A 21742-nucleotide genomic window follows, 5' to 3' on the forward strand; every position below is an offset into this window, starting at 1 on the left:
CCTACACTTTGTTTTTACACAAAATGTTTATATGAAATAGTTTCTCAATCAAAGTTGAATGTCTGATAGCTAAGAATTCTACAATGCATTTAGCAACATTCATGTTCTGGCCATCTCTGAAACACACTTAGATAATTAGTTTGATGCAATAGTAGCTATACATGGCTATAGAATATATAGTAAAGATAGAAATGCAAATGGAGGAGGTGTTGCTAAGTATGTCCAGAGTCATATTCCATGTCAGGTGAAGTAGAAGTAATATGGCTACAGGTTCATTTGCCTCAGCTAAAGACTATTTGCGTCGGAAGTTGGTATAGACCACTGCATGCTTGAAGTCATTATTTGGAGTAAATGTGTGAAATGCTGGATATTATACAACGGGTGGGTCTAATCCTGTATGCTGATTGGTTAAAACTGCATTCCAGCCGGTGTCTATTCCACAAGTTACCAACGGCTAAATGTATGACATTATGCCTTTTTACTCTGTTCCATCTGACTGCGCAATCCACTGTCTATTCAGCCCAGACAAGCAATTTATAAACTTGATCTCCACTATAAAAACCTAAACCTAAAACCTAAAAAACATTATCTCACATTTCTTTTAGACTAACATTTAGTTTTCAACAGTAGAGATTTGTATAAGCCTTGCTGTCTGTCTCTCTGACATTTGATCTCCAGCTGTCCCATAGTAACGAACGTATCGGGAGGAGAGAGACAGACAGGCAGAATTTCTCAGCTAGTCAAAGTCATGAATCAGCTGGCATAATTTTTATGGCTATATATAATGAAATGTCAATTGAAAAAAGGTCAAACGAAATTAAGTGCAGCTAGTTTGCAGTCTTTCCAGTTCCAGTTTGAAGTCATTATGTTAGATGTGCTGTTGGCTAGCTCCTCTGAATAACAGTGTCCAGACGAGTGAGCACATTTTCTATGCCGGCGAAATGGCACCTCATTAGCTCATTGTTATGAATGTATCCAAATAAATGTCACTAGAAAACAGCTTAAACAAATGGGGCTTCTTGACTGTTATTCTGGCTGCACTTCTTAACATGACTCTAAGTTAGCCTCAGTTTGCTAGCTAGCAAACAAGGGATATGAATGTTGCAAGCCAGTATGGCAATGGAACATTCAGAACGAATGACTTGGACGCGTCCATAGATGCATACAAAAAGACCAAATGACTGGGTCACGTCTCTGGCAACCAAACCAAACCCGAAAGAACGAACGACCATGTCAAGAGGTTAGTGTAGCTGGTGCATCGAAGTCAGGCGCAGGAGAGCAGAGATGAGTGGACAAAGCACTTTACTAAGGCAATCATATGCACAAAACGGAACTGCGTCACAAAACAAATGCCCAATGAACCAGTGAAGCAGCACAAAGTACAAAAAACACAAGTACAAAGTACAGGCTGCCACAAAGCACGGTAATAAAATTAACCCGGCGCAAACCAGCCGGAAGCATGCCAACCTCAACAATAAACAATTATGCACACAGACATGGGAGGAACAGAAGGTTAAATACACGACATGTAATGAGGGAATTGAATACCAGGTGTGTGGGAAAACAAGACAAAACAAATGGAGAATGAAAGGTGGATCGGCGATGGCTAGAAAACCTGTGACGCCGAACGCCGCCCGAACAAGGAGAGGGTCCGACTTAAGTCGTGACAGACCAGCCAGCTTGGGAAGAAACCATAGATTTGCGTCGGGACTATATCTTGTGGAAGGATGAAATTATATGAATAAATTCATTAAAATAAAATACAAATATGAAATCAGTATTTGAATATGTTGGTAACCCATTTAAAAGTGATTGATGCATTCGAAGCCAGTGTTTGGACTTCATCTTGGGCCTAACAACACCCGTCCCAATATATCCTCCAAACACCGGTTTCTTGGGCATTATCACTTAAATGTCTGTGATATCAACAGAGAAGTACATTTTCTGGGTGACCTAAATATTGACTGGTTGTCATCAAGCTGTCTACTAAAAAAGAAGCTGTAACCAATACCTGCAATCTGGTTCAACCTACCAGGGTATTTACAAACAGAACAGGAACTAAATCATCCACCTTTATTGATCACATCTTTATTAATGCTGCAGAGATCTGCTCTAAATTAGTATCCACATCCATCGGATGTAGTGATCATAATATAATAGCCATATCCAGAGAGAACTCAGTTCCAAAGATTGTGTATAAATGATCATACAAGAGGTTTTGCGATGATTCCTATGTTGAAGATGTGAAAAATATTTGTTGGTCTGATGTGTTTTATGAGGAATAACCCGACGCCGGACTTGAAGAATTCACAAAACTATCATGACACAAGGTGAGACCCAGATGCAGACACAGGAGGCAGATGGTTGGAGTCTTACAATATTTTTTAATCCAATAGGGTAAGGCAAGAGAACGGTCGTGGACAGGGAAAAGGGTCAAATCCAGTTCAGAGTCCAAAAGGTACCGAAGGGAAGGCAAAATCAAGGTCAGGGCAGGCAGGATGATCAGGCAGGCAGGAAAGTATTCCAGAGTCAGGCAAGGGTCAAAACCAGGAAGACTATCGAAAAGAGAATAGCAGAAGGAGTATGGGGAAAAACACGCTGATTTACTTGACTAACAAACAAGACAAACTGGCACAGAGAGTAAGCGACACCTGGAGGGGGTGGAGACAATCACAAGGACAGGTGAAACAGATCAGGGCGTGACAGAAACTGCTTCTTTCTGTTGCTGATAGGCATGCGCCCATCAGGAAACTGACTGTCAAAACTTCCAAATTCCCATAGATGGATGTGAGGGAATAGGCAAATGGAATAGCAAATAAGTCTGACAACATAGCAGACTGGCAAACATACAGTAAATTGAGAAATCACTTAACTACACCAAATAAAAATAAAAAAAATAAAAATGAACTATATTATGGAACAAAATAAATTATATAAAGAATTATAGTAAAAAGCTCTGGAGTACTTTAAATGAAATTCTAGGCAAAAAAGCAAACTCGGCTCTATCCTTCATTGACGCAGATGGCTTGTTCATAACAAAACCTTTTGATATTACCAACCACTTTAATAACTTTTTTGCTGACAAGATTAGCAAAATTAGGCATGACATGCAAACAACAAATGCTGAGCCTTCGTATTATTGCATAATGGACCAAATAAGGAAAGACAAGCACTGTAGTTTTTTTGCTTTCTACAAATAAGGACATACTACCTGGTACCGACAACCTGGATGGTAAAATGCTGAGGTTGGTAGCAAAATCATTGTGACTCCTGTTTGCCACATCTTCAATTTAAGCCTAGTAGATGGTATGTGCCCTCAGACATGGATGAGGCAAAGGTCATTCCGCTACCCAAGAATAGCAAAGCACCCTTTAATGGTTCAAACAGCCGACCAATCAGCCTGTTACGTGCTTAGCAACCTTTTGGAAAAAAAGTTGTTTGATGAAAGTGGTTCGCAAAGAAGGGCATCTAATTGGAAGATGGGTAATAAAAAGCAGACATTGAATATCACTTTGAGCATGGCAAAGTTATTAATTACACTTTGGATTTGTATATCAATACACCCAGTCACTATAAAGATACAGACGCACCTTCCTAACTCAGTTGCCGAAGAGGAAGGAAACCACTCAGGGATTTCACCATGAGGCCAATAAGGATTTAAACAGTTACAGAGTTTAATGGCTGTGATAGGAGATAACTGAGGATGGATCAACAACATTGTAGTTACTCCACAATGCAAAAATAATGACAGAGTGAAAAGAAGGAAACCTGTACAAAATAAAAATATTCCAAAACATGCATCCTGTTTTCAATAAGGCACTAAAGTAATACTGCACAAAACTTGGTAACGAAATTCACTTTTTGTCCTGAATACAAAGCGTTATGTTTGATACAAATCCACCACAACACATCACCGAGTACAACTCTCCATATTATCAAGCATGGTGGTGGCTGCATCAAGTTAGGGGTATGCTTGTCATCTGCAGGGACTAGGGAGTTTTTTTAGGAAATATTCTAAGTAGAGCTAGGCACAGGCAAATCCTAGAGGAAAACTTGTTTCAGTCTGCTTTCCTACAGACATTGGGGAAAAAATTAACCTTTCAGCAGAACAATTACCTAAAACACAAGGCCAAATATATTGAATGTTCCTGAGAGGCCTAGTTACAGTTTGACTTAAATCGGCTTCAAAATCTATGGCAAGACTTGAAAATGGCTGTCTAGCAATGATCAACAACCAATTTGACAGAACTTGAAGATTTCTTTGAAGAATAATGGACAATCCAGGTGTGCAAAGCCTTTAGGTCCAGATTCTAAACTGAAACTAAATGGAACGCAAATCCCTTTTTATGTGCTTTTCTTTCTGTGCGTATTCTGACCTTGAATTTAAGCATGAGAATAGTTGTGTTGTGTCTTTACTATGGTTAAATGAGATGACATGCTATTTTCAAATCAATTACCTAACTAAATTAATCAGGCAATAACTAACTCATTAGGAATCTGGGGTACCACGGAAGCTATCTCCCAAATCCACTCTTAAAGATCTTTTATATCAATAGCAGTCAATCATTGATTATTCTTTACCTTCTATCAGACTCATCTTAACATCATAAAATTATTGGTTATCTGCACGAATCCTAGTATAAATGATGAATCAGCAATATACAACTGTTTTTAATTAACTAAATAATCACAGAAATACATAACAAACCAACTGTAAATATTGGTTACTAACAATGATAGAAAAGTCCCTAGTGGGCTAAGCTGATATGACAGCTTGGTAGACAAAAGGAAGGGGTGGGACTGAGAAAGAGCGTGAAAGACAAATTGATTTACTAGACAGTCTATAATTATATTAATTGAAATGCTAATCCTTTGCACATGAACGGGCGCTCATTCGAGAATAATTGCAATGTATATATATTTACGCCTGTGTGTCGTTGTTGTCTTCTCTGTTGGAATCCTTGATCGTCCTGTAGGGTTCATCAGAGTCTCTGGTTAACTTTCATTGAAGTTACAAAGTCTTTTGTTGTTGTAGGTGGTTACAATGTATACTTCAGAGTACCATTCAGAATTTTCCACGATCTACACAAAGAAAGGGCCACGTCATGACAATAGCATGCTATACACCCTCTATTCATTTGAGGTGGACCATGCATATATGAAGGTGTGGCGGATGTGTGTCTACAGATTACACCGTATTCTGACTTTGATTTAATCCCTAATAATTCCACCACCGTTACGTGCGAGGAAACCATGAATAAGGACTAGCAAACCTACTGGTTTCAATTGGAAAAAGCATTTACTTCATTTTTTCCGATAGAAATAACAGCATTCTCCATACACTGTAATTTGTAAATTCATAAGAGCTAGGTAAATTAGTAATCCGTTGGGAGAAGGCGATTGTAAATACACACAGCAATTGTTGTAGTTGATTTCTTATGAAACCAGCTATATGCAAGACATTTATTGTAGCCCTTCTTCCACAGTGAAATAGGATATGAGTAGCTGCGCTGTTATTCAGAATTGTAATTGTGTGCCCTCATAATTTGCATGGATGAAGTTTGGAGACCTAAACTGGAGGCTTCTGTGGGGATGAACCTGCCGAGTTGATTAGAATGTTTTTATTATATACCTGGGCTTTTCTCCATTTTATTTTACAATTTTTATCATGTTAAATATTAGCCGCTTTCGGGAGCCACCGTCAGTAAAACCCACATACATTTATTTTTGCATCATTCCATTCTGTTTATCTTTGTTTCTTCTGTCATGTCCTTGCAAATTGTTCCTGAGGGTCACTAGCATTAGTGGATCATATTAGGCTAACGTTGTGCAATAATTAAGGACATGTAGCCTATTTGAATCATTATGGAAATCCGACCACACGTAGCAGGCTACACCTGGAGCCTGGCGCACGGTTCACGACAACTGGACCCTTGTCATACAGTTCCATGATTAGAGAGATTATTGTTCAACTCTTACTGTACATTTTTTTCCACCTTCCAACATTTAATGGATTGAACTTGAATATGACAACTTTCAGGATGAATCAAACCACTGTTTTTTTTATTCATCATTATCTAGTGTTTTGTGCATTTGAAAATAAAAATGTTCATACTTTCCTAACCCTAAAATGTGTCAAAATAATTTACAAGATCATAGTATTTATTAAATCTACCAGTTGGTGCTGAAACAGAGACTAATTTGAATAGACTGCTTTCTTTTTTTCACATTGAACCTTTATTTAACTAGGCAAGTCAGTTAAGAACAAATTCTTATTTACAATGACAGCCTAGGAACAGTGGGTTAACTGCCTTGTTCAGGGGCAGAATGACAGATTTTTACCTTATCAGCTCAGGGATTCGATCTAGCAACCATTCAGTTACTGGCCCAATGCTCTAACCACTAGGCTACCTGTCGTTTTCATTGATCCATATGTTCAGAATCTATTCTCTCAATGTATTCTATTGACTCTGTCGACAGAATTATAATTAAAGGTGCAACACCATATGTAAAGGGATGTTGTACTGAAAGCCCCATTGAATGAAAAGTCCACAAGAAAATCTGTTGGCCATCAAGTGGGAGAGTTTTCAGCAGTTGAATGATTTTTATTTAGAGTATGCAAGGTAACCACACCTGCAGTGCGTGTTACGCGACTGAATAAGGAAAGTCTGAATACCAAATACTGAGAAGTGCATAGGAAGGCGTGCGTAGGAAAGGCATAAATTCCTAAGTTGGGATCGGCCCCTTAGAGACTTACCCAGAAAGACTCACAGCTGTAAGGTGATTCTAACATGTATTGACTCAGGGTTTTGAATACTTATATAATCAAGATATATTCAAGTGTATTTTCCATTATTACAATTTATTTTATTCAAATGTTTCTTTCACTTTAGAGTATTTTGTGTAGATCGTTGGCAAAAAATGTTCAGTTAAATCCATTTGGATCCCACTTTGTAACACAACAAAATGGGGAAAAAGTCCAGGCGCGTAAATACACTGCTCAAAAAAATAAAGGGAACACTTAAACATCACACTGTAACTCCAAGTCAATCACACTTCTGTGAAATCAAACTGTCCACTTAGGAAGCAACACTGATTGACAATAAATTTCACATGCTGTTGTGCAAATGGAATAGACAACAGGTGGAAATTTTAGGCATTTAGCAAGACACCCCCAATAAAGGAGTGGTTCTGCAGGTGGTGACCAGACCACTTCTCAGTTCCTATGCTTCCTGGCTGATGTTTTGGTCACTTTTGAATGCTGGCGGTGCTTTCACTCTAGTGGTAGCATGAGACGGAGTCTACAACTCACACAAGTGGCTCAGGTAGTGCAGCTCATCCAGGATGGCACATCAATGCGAGCTGTGGCAAGAAGGTTTGCTGTGTCTGTCAGCGTCTGCAGAGCATGGAGGCGCTACCAGGAGACAGGCCAGTACATCAGGAGACGTGGAGGAGCCCGTAGGAGGGCAACAACCCAGCAGCAGGACCGCTACCTCCGCCTTTGTGCAAGGAGGAGCAGGAGGAGCACTGCCAGAGCCCTGCAAAATGACCTCCAGCAGGCCACAAATGTGCATGTGTCTGCTCAAACGGTCAGAAACAGACTCCATGAGGGTGGTATGAGGGTCCGACGTCCACAGGTGGGGGTTGTGCTTACAGCCCAACACCGTGCAGGACATTTGGCATTTGCCAGAGAACACCAAGATTGGCAAATTCGCCACTGGTGCCCTGTGCTCTTCACAGATGAAAGCAGGTTCACACTGAGCACATGTGACAGACGTGACAGAGTCTGGAGACGCCGTGGAGAAAGTTCTGCTGCCTGCAACATCCTCCAGTATGACCGGTTTGGTGGTGGGTCAGTCATGGTGTGGGGTGGCATTTCTTTGGGGGGCCGCACAGCCTTCCATGTGCTCGCCAGAGGTAGCCTGACTGTCATTAGGTACCGAGATGAGATCCTCAGACCCCTTGTGAGACCATATGCTGGTGCGGTTGGCCCTGGGTTCCTCCTAATGCAAGACAATGCTAGACCTCATGTGGCTGGAGTGTGTCAGCAGTTCCTGCAAGAGGAAGGCATTGATGCTATGGACTGGCCCGCCCGTTCCCCAGACCTGAATCCAATTGAGCACATCTGGGACATCATGTCTCGCTCCATCCCCCAACGCCACATTGCACCACAGACTGTCCAGGAGTTGGCGGATGCTTTAGTCCAGGTCTGGGAGGAGATCCCTCGGGAGACCATCCGCCACCTCATCAGGAGCATGCCCAGGCGTTGTAGAGAGGTCATACAGGCACGTGGAGGCCACACACACGACTGAGCCTAATTTTGACTTGTTTTAAGGACATTACATCAAAGTTGGATCAGCCTGTTTTGTGGTTTTCCACTTTAATTTTGAGTGTTACTCCAAATCCAGACCTCCATGGGTTGATACATTTGATTTCCATTGATCATTTTTGTGTGATTTTGTTGTCAGCACATTCAACTCTGTAAAGAAAAAAGTATTTAATAAGAATATTTCATTCATTCAGATCTAGGATGTGTTATTTTAGTGTTCCCTTTATTTTTTTGAGCAGTGTACTTTCTGAAGGCACTGTAGCGATATTCTTTATTCTCTCTGTTTTCATTTCAGCAAGCTAGCTAGCTATATATCAATGAATTATTTTAATTAACCTTTATTTTTTACATTCCAAGTTGGTATAGCAGTGCAGACGTGTTTGTCTTTGTCCCATGTAAATGTCCTTTTTCGTCGTTTTTTAAAATATATTTCAACATATTTCAATATCTTTTTCCATTTTTAAATTAAATGTACCTTCCGTCAACCCGCCTCACAGAATGTGATATGGATCTGCTATTTCTTTTTTTATACCTTATAGCTAGAACCTCCATCAGCAGCTAGCCATCAGATGCTAACCGGCTAATTAGCTACTAGCTATTTAGTCATTGTTAGCCGCTGCTAGCGGCCTTTACCTCTAGCTTTGACACCAGCCGCTTTTACCCTGGATAATACCCGCCAGTCTGCACAACACGATATCAACCCTGAGTATATCGGACTGCTTTTCTCCACCATTACTCCAGATCATCACAGCTAGCTAGCTGCTACCGAGTTGCCCAGCCCCGAAGCTAGCCTTTGAGCCAGGCCCATCTCCCAGCCTGCTCAGTGGAGCATATGATCACTGAGCTACACAGCTGATGCCTCCCGGACTCTTCACTAACGCTACTAGAAGCCACTACATCCCCGGATTCCTGCTGTAAGCTCTGAACCTTTGCATCGGATCATCACAACCAGCTAGCTGCTACTGAGTGACTATAGTGGCTAACGCCCTTGTCCCGAAGCTAGCACCAGTTAGCCTTGAGCCAGGCGCATCTCCTGGCTAGCAAACAAAATTACGAAATTACTCCATCTACAATACCTCTTTTGCCAATTGGCCTGGAGCCTTTGTCGACACGGCGCCCCAGCAATCCATCATGACTGGTCTGTCCGATGTTCTGTCCGATGTGCCCTCAACCGGCCTTTGTAGGACGTCGGTGAAGACGCTTCTGCTAGCCCCAGCCTGCTATCTTTATGAACGCCGTGTCTCCCGCTTGCTAGCGTAGTAACGACTTAACTGTTTCATCTTTTGCTGATCACAAGGCTACATAGCTGGTGCCTGCTGGACTGTTCATTAATCACGGTATTCCATTTAGTTTATTTTGTTTATCTTTCGGCCCCATCCTTCGAACTCAGGCCCTGTGTTTCTGATTAGCTGTTGCTGTCTTACCCGTTGTTGTCTTAGCTAGCTCTCCCAATCAACACCTGTGATTGCTTTATGCCTCGCTTTATGTCTCTCTCTGTCAATATGCCTTGTATACTGTTGTTTAGGGTAGTTATCATTATTTTATTTTACTGCGGAGCCCCACCTCCCACACATGGGGTGACGTCACCTAGCATAACTATTGCCTCCAGAGATGCAACCTCTCTTATTGTCCCTCAATACCTAGGTTTATCTCCACTGTACCCGCACCCCACCATACCCCTGTCTGTACATTATTCCCTGAATCTATTCTTATTCTCCGTCCCCAAAGTACTTGACGACCAGATTTGAGAGCTTTTAGCCGTACCCTCGTCCTACTCCTCCTCTGTTCCTCGGGTGATGTGGAGGTTAACCCAGGCCCTGTGTGTCCCCAGGTGCTCTCATTTGTTGACTTCTGTAACCGTAAAAGCCTTTGTTTCATGCATGTTAACATCAGAAGCTTCCTCCCTAAGTTTGTTTTACTCACTGCTTTAGCTCACTCCTCCAAGGAGCCAGCCATGTCTGAATCCTGGCTTAGGAAGGCCACCAAAAATTCTGAGATTTCCATCCCCAACTACCACATTTTCCATCAAGATAGAACTGCCAAAGGGGGAGGAGTTGCAATATACTGCAGAGATAACTTTGCAGGCTATGTCATACTTTCCAGGTCTATGCCCAAACAGTTTGAGCTTTTAATTATAAAAATTAATTTCTTTAGAAATAAGTTTCTCACTGTTCCCGTCTGCTATAGACCCCCCTCAGCTCCCATCTGTGCCCTGGCCACCATATGTGAAATGATTGCCCCTCATCTATCTTCAGTTCGTTCTGTTAGGTGACCTAAACTGGGATATGCTTAACACCCCGGCCAACCTACAATCTAAACTAGATGCCCTCAATCTCACACAAATCATCAAGGAACACCAGGTGGAACCCTATATCCGTAAACAAGGGCACCCTAATAGATATTATCCTGACCAACTTGTCCTCCAAATACACCTCTGTTTTCAATCAGGATCTCAGCGGATCACTGCCTCATTGCATCCGTTATGGGTTCACGGTCAAATGACCACCCCTCATCACTGTCAAATGCTCCCTAAAACACTTCTGCGAGCAGGCCTATCTAATCGACCTGGCCCGGCTTTCCTATAAGGATATTGACCTCATCCCGTCAGTAGAGGATGCTTGGTTGTTCTTTGAAAGTCATTTCCTCACCATCTTAAATAAGCATGCCCATTTCAAAAAATGTTGAACTAAGAACAGATGTAGCCCATGGTTCACTCCAGATCTGACTGCCCTCGACCAGCACAAAAACATCCTGTGGGGTACTGCACTAGCATCGAATAGTCCCCGCGATATGCAACTTTTCAGGGAAGTCAGGAACCAATACACACAGTTAGGAAAGCAAAGGCTAGCTTTTTCAAACAGAAATATGCATCCTGTAGCTCTAACTCTAAAAAGTTATGGGACACTGTAAAGTCCATGGAGAATAAGAGCACCTCCTCCTAGCTGCCCACTGCACTGAGGCTAGGAAACACTGTCACCACCGATAAATCCATGATAATTGAGAATTTCAATAAGCATTTTTCTATGGCTGGTCAATCTTTCCTCCTGGCTACCCCAACCCCGGCCAACAGCTCCGCACCCTCTGGACACACACACTACTTGCCCAAGCCTCCCCAGCTTCTCTTTCACCCAAATCCAGATAGCAGATATTGTGAAAGAGCTGCAAAATCTGGACCTGTACAAATCAGTTGGGCTAGACAATCTAGACCCTCTCTTTCTAAAATGATCTGCCGCCATTGTTGCAACTCCTGTTACTAGTCTGTTCAACCTCTCTTTTGTATCGTCCGAAATTCCTAGAGATTGGAAAGCTGCTGCAGTCATCCCCCATATCCATTCTGCCCTGCCTTTCTAAAGTCTTTGATGGCCAAGTTAACAAACAGATCACTGATCATTTCAAATCCCACCGTACCTTCTCCACTGTGCAATCCGGGTTCCGAGCTGGTCACGGGTGCACCTCAGCCACGCTCAAGGTACTAAACGATATCATAACCGCCATCGATAAAAGACAATACTGCGCAGCCGTCTTCATCGACCTGGCCAAGGCTTTCGACTCTGTCAATCACCGTATTCTTATCGGCAGACTCAACAGCCTTGGTTTCTCAAATGACTGCCTCGCCTGGTTCACCAACTACTTCTCAGATAGAGTTCAGTGTGTCAAATCGGAGGGCCTGTTGTCCGGACCTCTGGCAGTCTCTATGGGGTACCACAGGGTTCAATTCTCGGGCCGACTCTTTTCTCTGTATATACCAATGATGTCGCTCTTGCTGTGCGTGACTCCTTGTTCCACTTCTACGCGGACGACAGCATTCTGTATACATCTGGCCCTACTTTGGACATTGTGTTAACAAACCTCCAAACGAGCTTCAGTGCCATACAACACTCCTTCTGTGGCCTCCAATTGCTCTTAAACACTAGTAAAACTAAATGCATGCTCTTCAACCGATCGCCGCCCACACCCACCCGTTCGACGACCATCACTACACTGGACGGTTCTGACTTAGAATATGTGAACAACTACAAATAACTAGGTGTCTGGTTAGACTGTAAACTCTCCTTCCAGACTCATATTAAGCATTTCCAATCCAAAATTAAATCTAGAAACAGCTTCCTATTTCGCAACAAAGCCTCCTTCACTCATGCTGCCAAACATACCCTCGTAAAACTGACTATCCTACCGATCCTCGACTTCGGCGATGTCATTTACAAAAGAGCCTCCAACACTCTACTCAGTAAATTGGATGCAGTCTATCACAGTGCCATCCGTTTTGTCACCAAAACCCCATATACCACCCACCACTGCGACCTGTATGCTCTCGTTGGCTGGCCCTCGCTACATATCCATCGCCAGACCCACTGGCTCCAGGTCATCTATAAGTCTTTGCTAGGTAAAGCTCCTCCTTATCTCAGCTCACTGGTCACCATAACAACACCCACCCGTAGCACGCGCTCCAGCAGGTATATCTCACTGGTCATCCCCAAATCCAACACCTGCTTTGGCTGCCTTTCCTTCCAGTTTTCTGCTGCCAATGACTGGAACGAATTGCAAAAATCGCTGAAGCTGAAGACTAACTTTAAGCATCAGCTATCTGAGGAGCTTTTCTATCACTGCAGCTGTACATAGTTCATCTGTAAATAGCCCATCCAACTACGTACCTCATCCCCAAATTGTTTTTGTTTACTTTTTTTGCTCTTTTGCACACCAGTATTTCTACTTGTACATCCTCATCTGCACATCTATCACTCCAGTGTTAATTTGCTAAATTGAAATTACTTCGCTACTATGGGCTATTTATTGCCTTATACCTCTTTACTCCATTTCCACACTCTGTGTATAGATTTTTCTGTTGTGTTATTGACTGTACTTTTGTTTTTCCCATGTGTAACTCTATGTTGTTGTTTTTGTTGCACTGCTTTGCTTTACAGTGCCTTGCGAAAGTATTCGGCCCCCTTGAACTTTGCGACCTTTTGCCACATTTCAGGCTTCAAACATAAAGATATGTGACTGAAATGTGGCAAAAGGTCGCAAAGTTCAAGGGGGCCGAATACTTTCGCAAGGCACTGTATATTGGCCAGGTCGCAGTAAATATCTTATTTACATAATAAGTATGCAGACCCTTTGCTATGAAACTTGAAATTGAGCTCAGGTGCATCCTGTTTCCATTGATTATCCTTGAGATGTGGTAAATTAAACGGATTCAACATGATTTGGAAAGGCACACACCTCGAAGGAATTGTCGGTAGAGCTCCGTGACAGGATTGTGTCGAGTCACAAGATCTGGGGAAAGGTCCCAAAATATTTCTGGAGCATTGAAGTTCCCCAAGAACTCAGTCTGTCATTCTTAAATGGTAGAAGTTTGGAACCACCAAGACTCTTCCTAGAGCTGGCCGCCCGGCCAAACTGAGCAATCGGGGGAGAAGGGTCTTGGTCAGGGAGGTGACAAAGAACCCGATGGTCACTCTGACAGAGCTCCAGAGTTCCTCTGTGAAGATGGGAGAACCTTCCAGAAGGAGAACCATCACTGCAGCACTCCACCAATCAGGCCTTTATGGTAGAGTGGCCAGACAGAAGCCACTCATCAGTAAAAGGCACATGACATAAAGGACTCTCAGATCATGAGAAACAATATTCTCTGGTCTGATGAAACCAAGGTTGAACTATTTGGCATTCCACGTCTGGAAGAAACCTGGCACCATCCCTACGGTGAAGTATGGTGGTGGCAGCGTCATGCTGTGGGGATGTTTTTCAGCGGCAGGGACTTGGAGACTAGTCAGGATCGAGATGCTCAGGACCTCAGACTGGGGTGAAGGTTCACCTTCCAATAGTACAAAGACCATAAGCACACAGCCAAGACAACACAGGAGTTGCTTTGGGGACAATTCTCTGATTGTCCTTGAGTGGCGCAGCCAGAGCCCTGACTTGAACCCGATTGAACATCTCTGGAGAGACCGAAAATAGCTGTGCAGTGATGCTCTCCATCCAACTTGACAGAGCTTGAGAGAATCGCCAGAGCGTCAAGTCTAGGAAAATCAAATCAAATCAAATTTTATTTGTCACATACACATGGTTAGCAGATGTTAATGCGAGTGTAGCGAAATGCTTGTGCTTCTAGTTCCGACAATGCAGTAATAACAAAGAAGTAATCTAACTAACAATTCCAAAAAAACGAATGTCTTATACACAGTGTAAGGGGATAAAGAATATGTACATAAGGATATATGAATGAGTGATGGTACAGAGCAGCATAGGCAAGATACAGTAGATGATATCGAGTACAGTATATACATATGAGATGAGTATGTAAACCAAGTGGCATAGTTAAAGTGGCTAGTGATACATGTATTACATAAGGATGCAGTCGATGATATAGAGTACAGTATCTACGAATGCATATGAGATGAATAATGTAGGGTAAGTAACATTATATAAGGTAGCATTGTTTAAAGTGGCTAGTGATATATTTACATCATTTCCCATCAATTCCCATTATTAAAGTGGCTGGAGTAGAGTCAGTGTCATTGACAGTGTGTTGGCAGTAGCCACTCAATGTTAGTGGTGGCTGTTTAACAGTCTGATGGCCTTGAGATAGAAGCTGTTTTTCAGTCTCTCGGTCCCAGCTTTGATGCACCTGTACTGACCTCGCCTTCTGGATGACAGCGGGGTGAACAGGCAGTGGCTCGGGTGGTTGATGTCCTTGATGATCTTTATGGCCTTCCTGTAGCATCGGGTGGTGTAGGTGTCCTGGAGGGCAGGTAGTTTGCCCCCGGTGATGCGTTGTGCAGACCTCACTACCCTCTGGAGAGCCTTACGGTTGAGGGCGGTGCAGTTGCCATACCAGGCGGTGATACAGCCCGCCAGGATGCTCTCGATTGTGCATCTGTAGAAGTTTGTGAGTGCTTTTGGTGACAAGCCGAATTTCTTCAGCCTCCTGAGGTTGAAGAGGCGCTGCTGCGCCTTCCTCACGATGCTGACTGTGTGAGTGGACCAATTCAGTTTGTCTGTGATGTGTATGCCGAGGAACTTAAAACTTGCTACCCTCTCCACTACTGTTCCATCGATGTGGATGGGGGTGTTCCCTCTGCTGTTTCCTGAAGTCCACAATCATCTCCTTAGTTTTGTTGACGTTGAGTGTGAGGTTATTTTCCTGACACCACACTCCTAGGGCCCTCACCTCCTCCCTGTAGGCCGTCTCGTCGTTGTTGGTAATCAAGCCTACCACTGTTGTGTTGTCCGCAAACTTGATGATTGAGTTGGAGGCGTGCATGGCCACGCAGTCGTGGGTGAACAGGGAGTACAGGAGAGGGCTCAGAACGCACCCTTGTGGGGCCCCAGTGTTGAGGATCAGCGGGGAGGAGATGTTGTTGCCTACCCTCACCACCTGGGGGCGGCCCGTCAGGAAGTCCAGAACCCAGTTGCACAGGGCGGGGTCGAGACCCAGGGTCTCGAGCTTGATGACGAGCTTGGAGGGTACTATGGTGTTGAATGCCGAGCTGTAGTCAATGAACAGCATTCTCACATAGGTATTCCTCTTGTCCAGATTGGTTAGGGCAGTGTGCAGTGTGGTTGAGATTGCATCGTCTGTGGACCTATTTGGGCGGTAAGCAAATTGGAGTGGGTCTAGGGTGTCAGGTAGGGTGGAGATGATATGGTCCTTGACTAGTCTCTCAAAGCACTTCATGATGACGGATGTGAGTGCTACGGGGCGGTAGTCGTTTAGCTCAGTTACCTTAGCTTTCTTGGGAACAGGAACAATGGTGGCCCTCTTGAAGCATGTGGGAACAGCAGACTGGTATAGGGATTGATTGAATATGTCCGTAAACACACCGGCCAGCTGGTCTGCGCATGCTCTGAGGGCGCGGCTGGAGATGCCGTCTGGGCCTGCAGCCTTGCGAGGGTTAACACGTTTAAATGTCTTACTCACTTCGGCTGCAGTGAAGGAGAGACCGCATGTTTTCGTTGCAGGCCGTGTCAGTGGCACTGTATTGTCCTCAAAGCGGGACCAAAAGGCATTATGTACACCGGAACTGACCATTTGGTAAATGGTAAAAAGCCTGAGTAAACTATCTTCATTTAGCCACCATGTTTGCTATAGCCAAAGATGATCTATTATATTGCTCAGCTCAGTCACGACTCTCAAACGCTGCATGTGTTTCTGATTCATAAACAATGATGGGTGCTACCATTCATATTTAACCCAGCCCTGAAACATAGCCCAAATATATCATACTTTGACAAAGACTATGACTTATTGACTTACATTGTTGTGCAAATTCATGGGTAAGCTCTGGCCATCATTTTTCAGCTCGAAAAAATGGATTTCTACTGGTTTGAGTGTTTAAAACTCATCTTCTTCCTCTTCTGTATTGAAGACAGCGCTGAACAAACCTCTAGGGTTCTCATTTGGTCAAAGTGTGTTATTACACCAAAATATTATTATCAGATAAATATCATATTTTTTGAGGAAGGAATACCAGGGTCATATTCATTAGGCACCAAACGGATAAAAACAGACTGAAACAGTAAGGGGCTACCCTGGACTTTCCTTTTCCTTTGCAAAACCTTTTCCTTAATGAACAGGACCCTGCACTTGATCAGTATTTATCCATACATGTTATTAGCACTGTATCTATTAGTTCTGTCTTTATTCACGGACTTGTCCCTGTTTGTCTCCCCCTCAGGTGTACCTGTCCTTCATTTATCCCAATGACTTTACACGTCTGACACACATGGAGAGAGAGAACAAGTGTTTCTACAGGGAGTCGCCCATCTACTTGGAGAAGTAAGTTCGGTTGGCTATTTTCCATTTGATTATTATATTGTAATTCACAGATGGAAGCAGAGCAGAGAAATATGCCTGCTCCACCACTTGGTTTGGAAGGATGAAGATGGACAAATGTAACCACTCTCAAAAGCATAGGTGGAGAGATACAAACATAAAAATATATAAAACAGAAAAGAAAGAAGCGAGAAAGAGAAACACTTAGTTGGGGTATTGTTAGACTTCTGTGTATATGTGTGTGCTAACTGTCTCTCTCGCTCTCTCGCTCTCGTGCTCTCTCTCTGACAGGTTTGGCTTCTACAAGTACATGAAGATAGACGAGGAGGACGATGATAGACCCTTCTTCTTCCCTAACCCAGACGGTAAGTACACATACCCACTGACACACAGATACACATATACATACACAACACACATACACACACACACCCTTTAACGATTAACTTTCTCTGTTGCCACAGATTTCCCGGAAGAGGAGGAAGGGGTGGACCCGGAAGATGAGGCCGAGATCGTAGGTACCCAATCACCAAATAGGACCGCTCTGCCTAGCCTATCAGCTAAGAGGACCTCCCACCCCAGCCTATCTATCCACACCTCCAGACCCACCATTGGAGAAAGAGAGGGGGAGGAGGAGAACAGTATTGTGGTCCGTAGAGAGAAAAAACAATTCCTCAAGAGTGATGGACAGACAGACAGAGAGTGGGACAAGGACGGGCCGAGGAGAAGAGGGGGACAGACCTCCAGGAGGGGACTTCTAGAGAGACCCGAGGCAGAGAGCGAGGAGCTGCACCCGCAGTCGGACAACGTGGTCCACGGTCGCTCCCTCTCCTGGATCAGGACGGGTCCCTCTGAGCTAGGACCCGGGGGGCCGGGCAGGAAGGGAGGAGGAGGAGGGGGTGCAGGGGAGGAGACCCCTCCCAAACTGAGCAAGTCGTCCCTGCTCTTCCCCCAGAAGACCTCTCTCTCGGCCCTTGCCAGCCATGCCAAGCAGATCCTTAGTAACTCCGCCCCCGGCAACAACGCCGCCAACGCCCGCCTCCATGATAACGCTGCCCGTAACCATGGTAATGACAAAAATGCTGCCGCCGCCGCCGCCGGCAACAACAACAATAGGGAAAAGAAGGATGAAAACAAGATCTACATCACCAGGCCACGGCCGGTCAAAGAAAGGGAGCGAGAGAAGGAGGAGAGGAGGGCGGAGAGGGAGAGGGGCAGGGGTCCGGGGTCGCGTCATCCGAGAGAGGTCTTTCCTGGGGTGTTTCTGTACCAGAGTGGAAAGACCACCAGACTGGTCAACCTCCAGAGCACTCGATCCAGGGGGAGAGGGGGAGCGGGGAGCAGGGGGCTCGTCACTGCCCCCCAACTCTGGCCCAAACCCCCACTAAGAGACGGCAAAGCTCCCCCACGTGACACTAATGCTAGTGTTAGCAGACAAGGCGCAGTTCACCAGGCTGCCAGCAGGGTGGCGGTAGTGAGGCTCCGAGACAGAGAGAGGAGGAGAGTTAGAGGAGGGGGAAGGGAGCCCCACATACCCCCAGAAAGAGAGGCTGCCGCAGACGTCACCTTACCCAGTAAAAGAGGCACCCCATTGCCCCAGCACCTCCAGCCCCCGCCACCTCATTCACCCACTCCCCCCAACTCTTTGGAGAATCCCCAAACTATCGAGAGCAGGGTTGAAAGCAGGCTAGAAACCAGGGTCACCTCATACCTCAAAACCTCTGAGATCACTGAGTCACAGCAAAAACAACCCGACCCAGACCAAGAACCCTCAGAACCCGACCCAGACCCTGATCCAATCCGCTCGAACGCTGACCCAGACCCAGAACCAGAGGAGGGTGGGGTGTCCGACTACAGTTATGAGGCTGAAGAGGCGCGTCCAGGCTGGGCTGAGGTTTGTTGTGATTTAACTGTTTCTGATTGTATTGAATTGAGCCAGAGTCACCAAGTCACCGCCTCCCCCACTCCCCATCCTCAAACATAAATCCTACAGCCTGACCCTACACACACACCCTACATAGACACAGGCGTTAGGGCTGTACAGTATAGCGTTTCTTAACCATTTCGGTACAAGTGGCGAGACATGGTCCTCCTCTTCTTTTTTTTAACCAACTCATGTTTAAAACAAGGTTGTGACTTTTTGGGGTACTTTTACGCACAGAGAACAGACTGCTCAGGCGATTGGTGCTTGTTTAATAAAGTTGGATCATGTTGAATCAATGTCTCACATAATAATCACAGTATTCTACATAACGGAACCAAATATATCCACACCACCGCATTCAATCGTGAATGATAATTCCTCATGTTTTACCCATCAACCATTTCATCTCAATCAGTTTCATGGAGATATGCATTTAGATCTTGAGTTATACAGTGTTGTTTCGAAGTAGCCTACCGTGTTGTTTTTTGACTGATGTGCAGAGTGAATTTTAGAGCAGAAGTTGTTAACTAACTGTAGAATATAGCCTACCTGTGTATTTTGCCTAGTGGCACGAGCTGTTGAGTTTTGGCCACGAGAAAAATGCGCTGTGTTTTTGTCTTACAGTAACGTTATGCTAAAGATCCTGAAAAGTTGGATCCGCAGCCACTTCCTTAAAACAAATACAATATGTAAAAACACCACTGGAAATACAACCCACCACTGTAACTGTGGCTCTGCTCTAGACATTTTGTTTGCCTCCCTTTTGTGCTGTCTACCTGTCTCCGCATCTTCTCTGCTGTCACTGTGCTTCTTCTAGTTGTCTGTCTGTCTGTCTGCCTGCCTGCTTAAGCCTTATACTGTACATTATAAAAGATAATGACTTAGGCTATATTTAAGCAATAAGGCCCGAGGAGGTGTGGTATATGGACAATATAACACGGATAAGGACTGTTCTTATACACGGCGCAATGTGGAGGGCCTGGATACAGCCATGGTATATTGGCCATATACCAAGAAACCCTGAGGTGCCTTATTGCTATTATAAACTGGTTACCAATGTACTTAGAGCAGTAAAAATACATTTTGCTATACCCGTGGTTCAGTATATGGTCTGATATACAGTGGGGCAAAAAAAGTATTTAGTCAGCCACCAATTGTGCAAGTTCTCCCACTTAAAAAGATGAGGAGGCCTGTAATTTTCATCATAGGTACACTTCAACTATGACAGACAAAATGAGAAAAGAAATCCAGAAAATCACATTGTAGGATTTTTAATGAATTTATTTGCAAATTATGGTGGAAAATTAGTATTTGGTCAATAACAAAAGTTAATTTCAATACTGTTGATACAAATACCCTTTGTTGGCAATGACAGAAATCAAACGTTTTCTGTAAGTCTTCACAAGGTTTTCACACACTGTTACTGGTATTTTGGCCCATTCCTCCATGCAGATCTCCTCTAGAGCAGTGATGTTTTGGGTCTGTTGCTGGGCAACACGGACTTTCAACTCCCTTCAAAGATTTTCTATGGGGTTGAGATCTGGAGATTGGCTAGGCCACTCCAGGACCTTGAAATGCTTCTTACGAAGCCACTCCTTCGTTGCCCGGGCGATGTGTTTGGGATCATTGTCATGCTGAAAGACCCAGCCACGTTTCATCTTCAATGCCCTTGCTGATGGAAGGAGGTTTTCACTCAAAATCTCACGATACATGGCCCCATTCATTCTTTCCTTTACACGGATCAGTCGTCCTGGTCCCTTTGCAGAAAAACAGCCCCAAAGCATGATGTTTCCACCCCCATGCTTCACAGTAGGTATGGTGTTCTTTGGATGCAACTCAGCATTCTTTGTCCTCCAAACACGACGAGTTGAGTTTTTACCAAAAAGTTATATTTTGGTTTCATCTGACCATATGACATTCTCCCAATCTTCTTCTGGATCATCCAAATGCTCTCTAGGAAACTTCAGACGGGCCTGGACATGTACTGGCTTAAGCAGGGGGACACGTCTCGCACTGCAGGATTTGAGTCCCTGGCGGCGTAGTGTATTACTGATGGTAGGCTTTGTTACTTTGGTCCCAGCTCTTTGCAGGTCATTCACTAGGTCCCCCCGTGTGGTTCTGGGAGTTTTGCTCACCGTTCTTGTGATCATTTTGACCCCCGGGGTGAGATCTTGCGTGGAGCCCCAGGTCGAGGGAGATTATCAGTGGTCTTGTATGTCTTCCATTTCCTAATAATTGCTCACACAGTTGATTTCTTCAAACCAAGCTGCGTACCTATTGCAGATTCAGTCTTCCCAGCCTGGTGCAGGTCTACAATTTTGTTTCTGGTGTCCTTTGACAGCTCTTTGGTCTTGGCCATAGTGGAGTTTGGAGTGTGACTGTTTGAGGTTGTGGACAGGTGTCTTTTATACTGATAACAAGTTCAAACAGGTGCCATTAATACAGGTAACGAGTGGAGAACAGAGGAGCCTCTTAAAGAAGAAGTTACAGGTCTGTGAGAGCCAGACATTTTTGCTTGCTTGTAGGTGACTAAATACTTTTTTTCCACCATAATTTGCAAATAAATTCATTACAAAAATGTAAAAAAATAATTTTCTAATTTTGTCTGTCATAGTTTAAGTTTACCTATGATGAAAATTACAGGCCTCTCTTATCTTTTTAAGTGGGAGAACTTGCACAATTGGTGGCTGATTAAATACTTTTTTGCCCCACTGTA

At 44.0% G+C, this 21742-nt stretch overlaps 1 protein-coding gene across 1 annotated transcript in view; it reads left to right on the forward strand.

The window, feature by feature from the left end:
• The window catches only part of b4galnt4a (beta-1,4-N-acetyl-galactosaminyl transferase 4a), a 445473-nt gene that overhangs the window by 411004 nt on the left and 12727 nt on the right, over window positions 1–21742 (forward strand). Inside the window, exons 12-14 of the mRNA XM_024380395.2 lie at window positions 17005–17105; window positions 17394–17467; window positions 17567–18996. Of these exons, the coding sequence (XP_024236163.2) occupies window positions 17005–17105; window positions 17394–17467; window positions 17567–18996 (1605 nt within the window). The remainder of the gene's footprint in view (window positions 1–17004; window positions 17106–17393; window positions 17468–17566; window positions 18997–21742) is intronic.

The sequence above is a fragment of the Oncorhynchus tshawytscha genome, linkage group LG19, assembly GCF_018296145.1.
Source record: "Oncorhynchus tshawytscha isolate Ot180627B linkage group LG19, Otsh_v2.0, whole genome shotgun sequence".
NCBI classification, from domain to species: domain Eukaryota; kingdom Metazoa; phylum Chordata; class Actinopteri; order Salmoniformes; family Salmonidae; genus Oncorhynchus; species Oncorhynchus tshawytscha.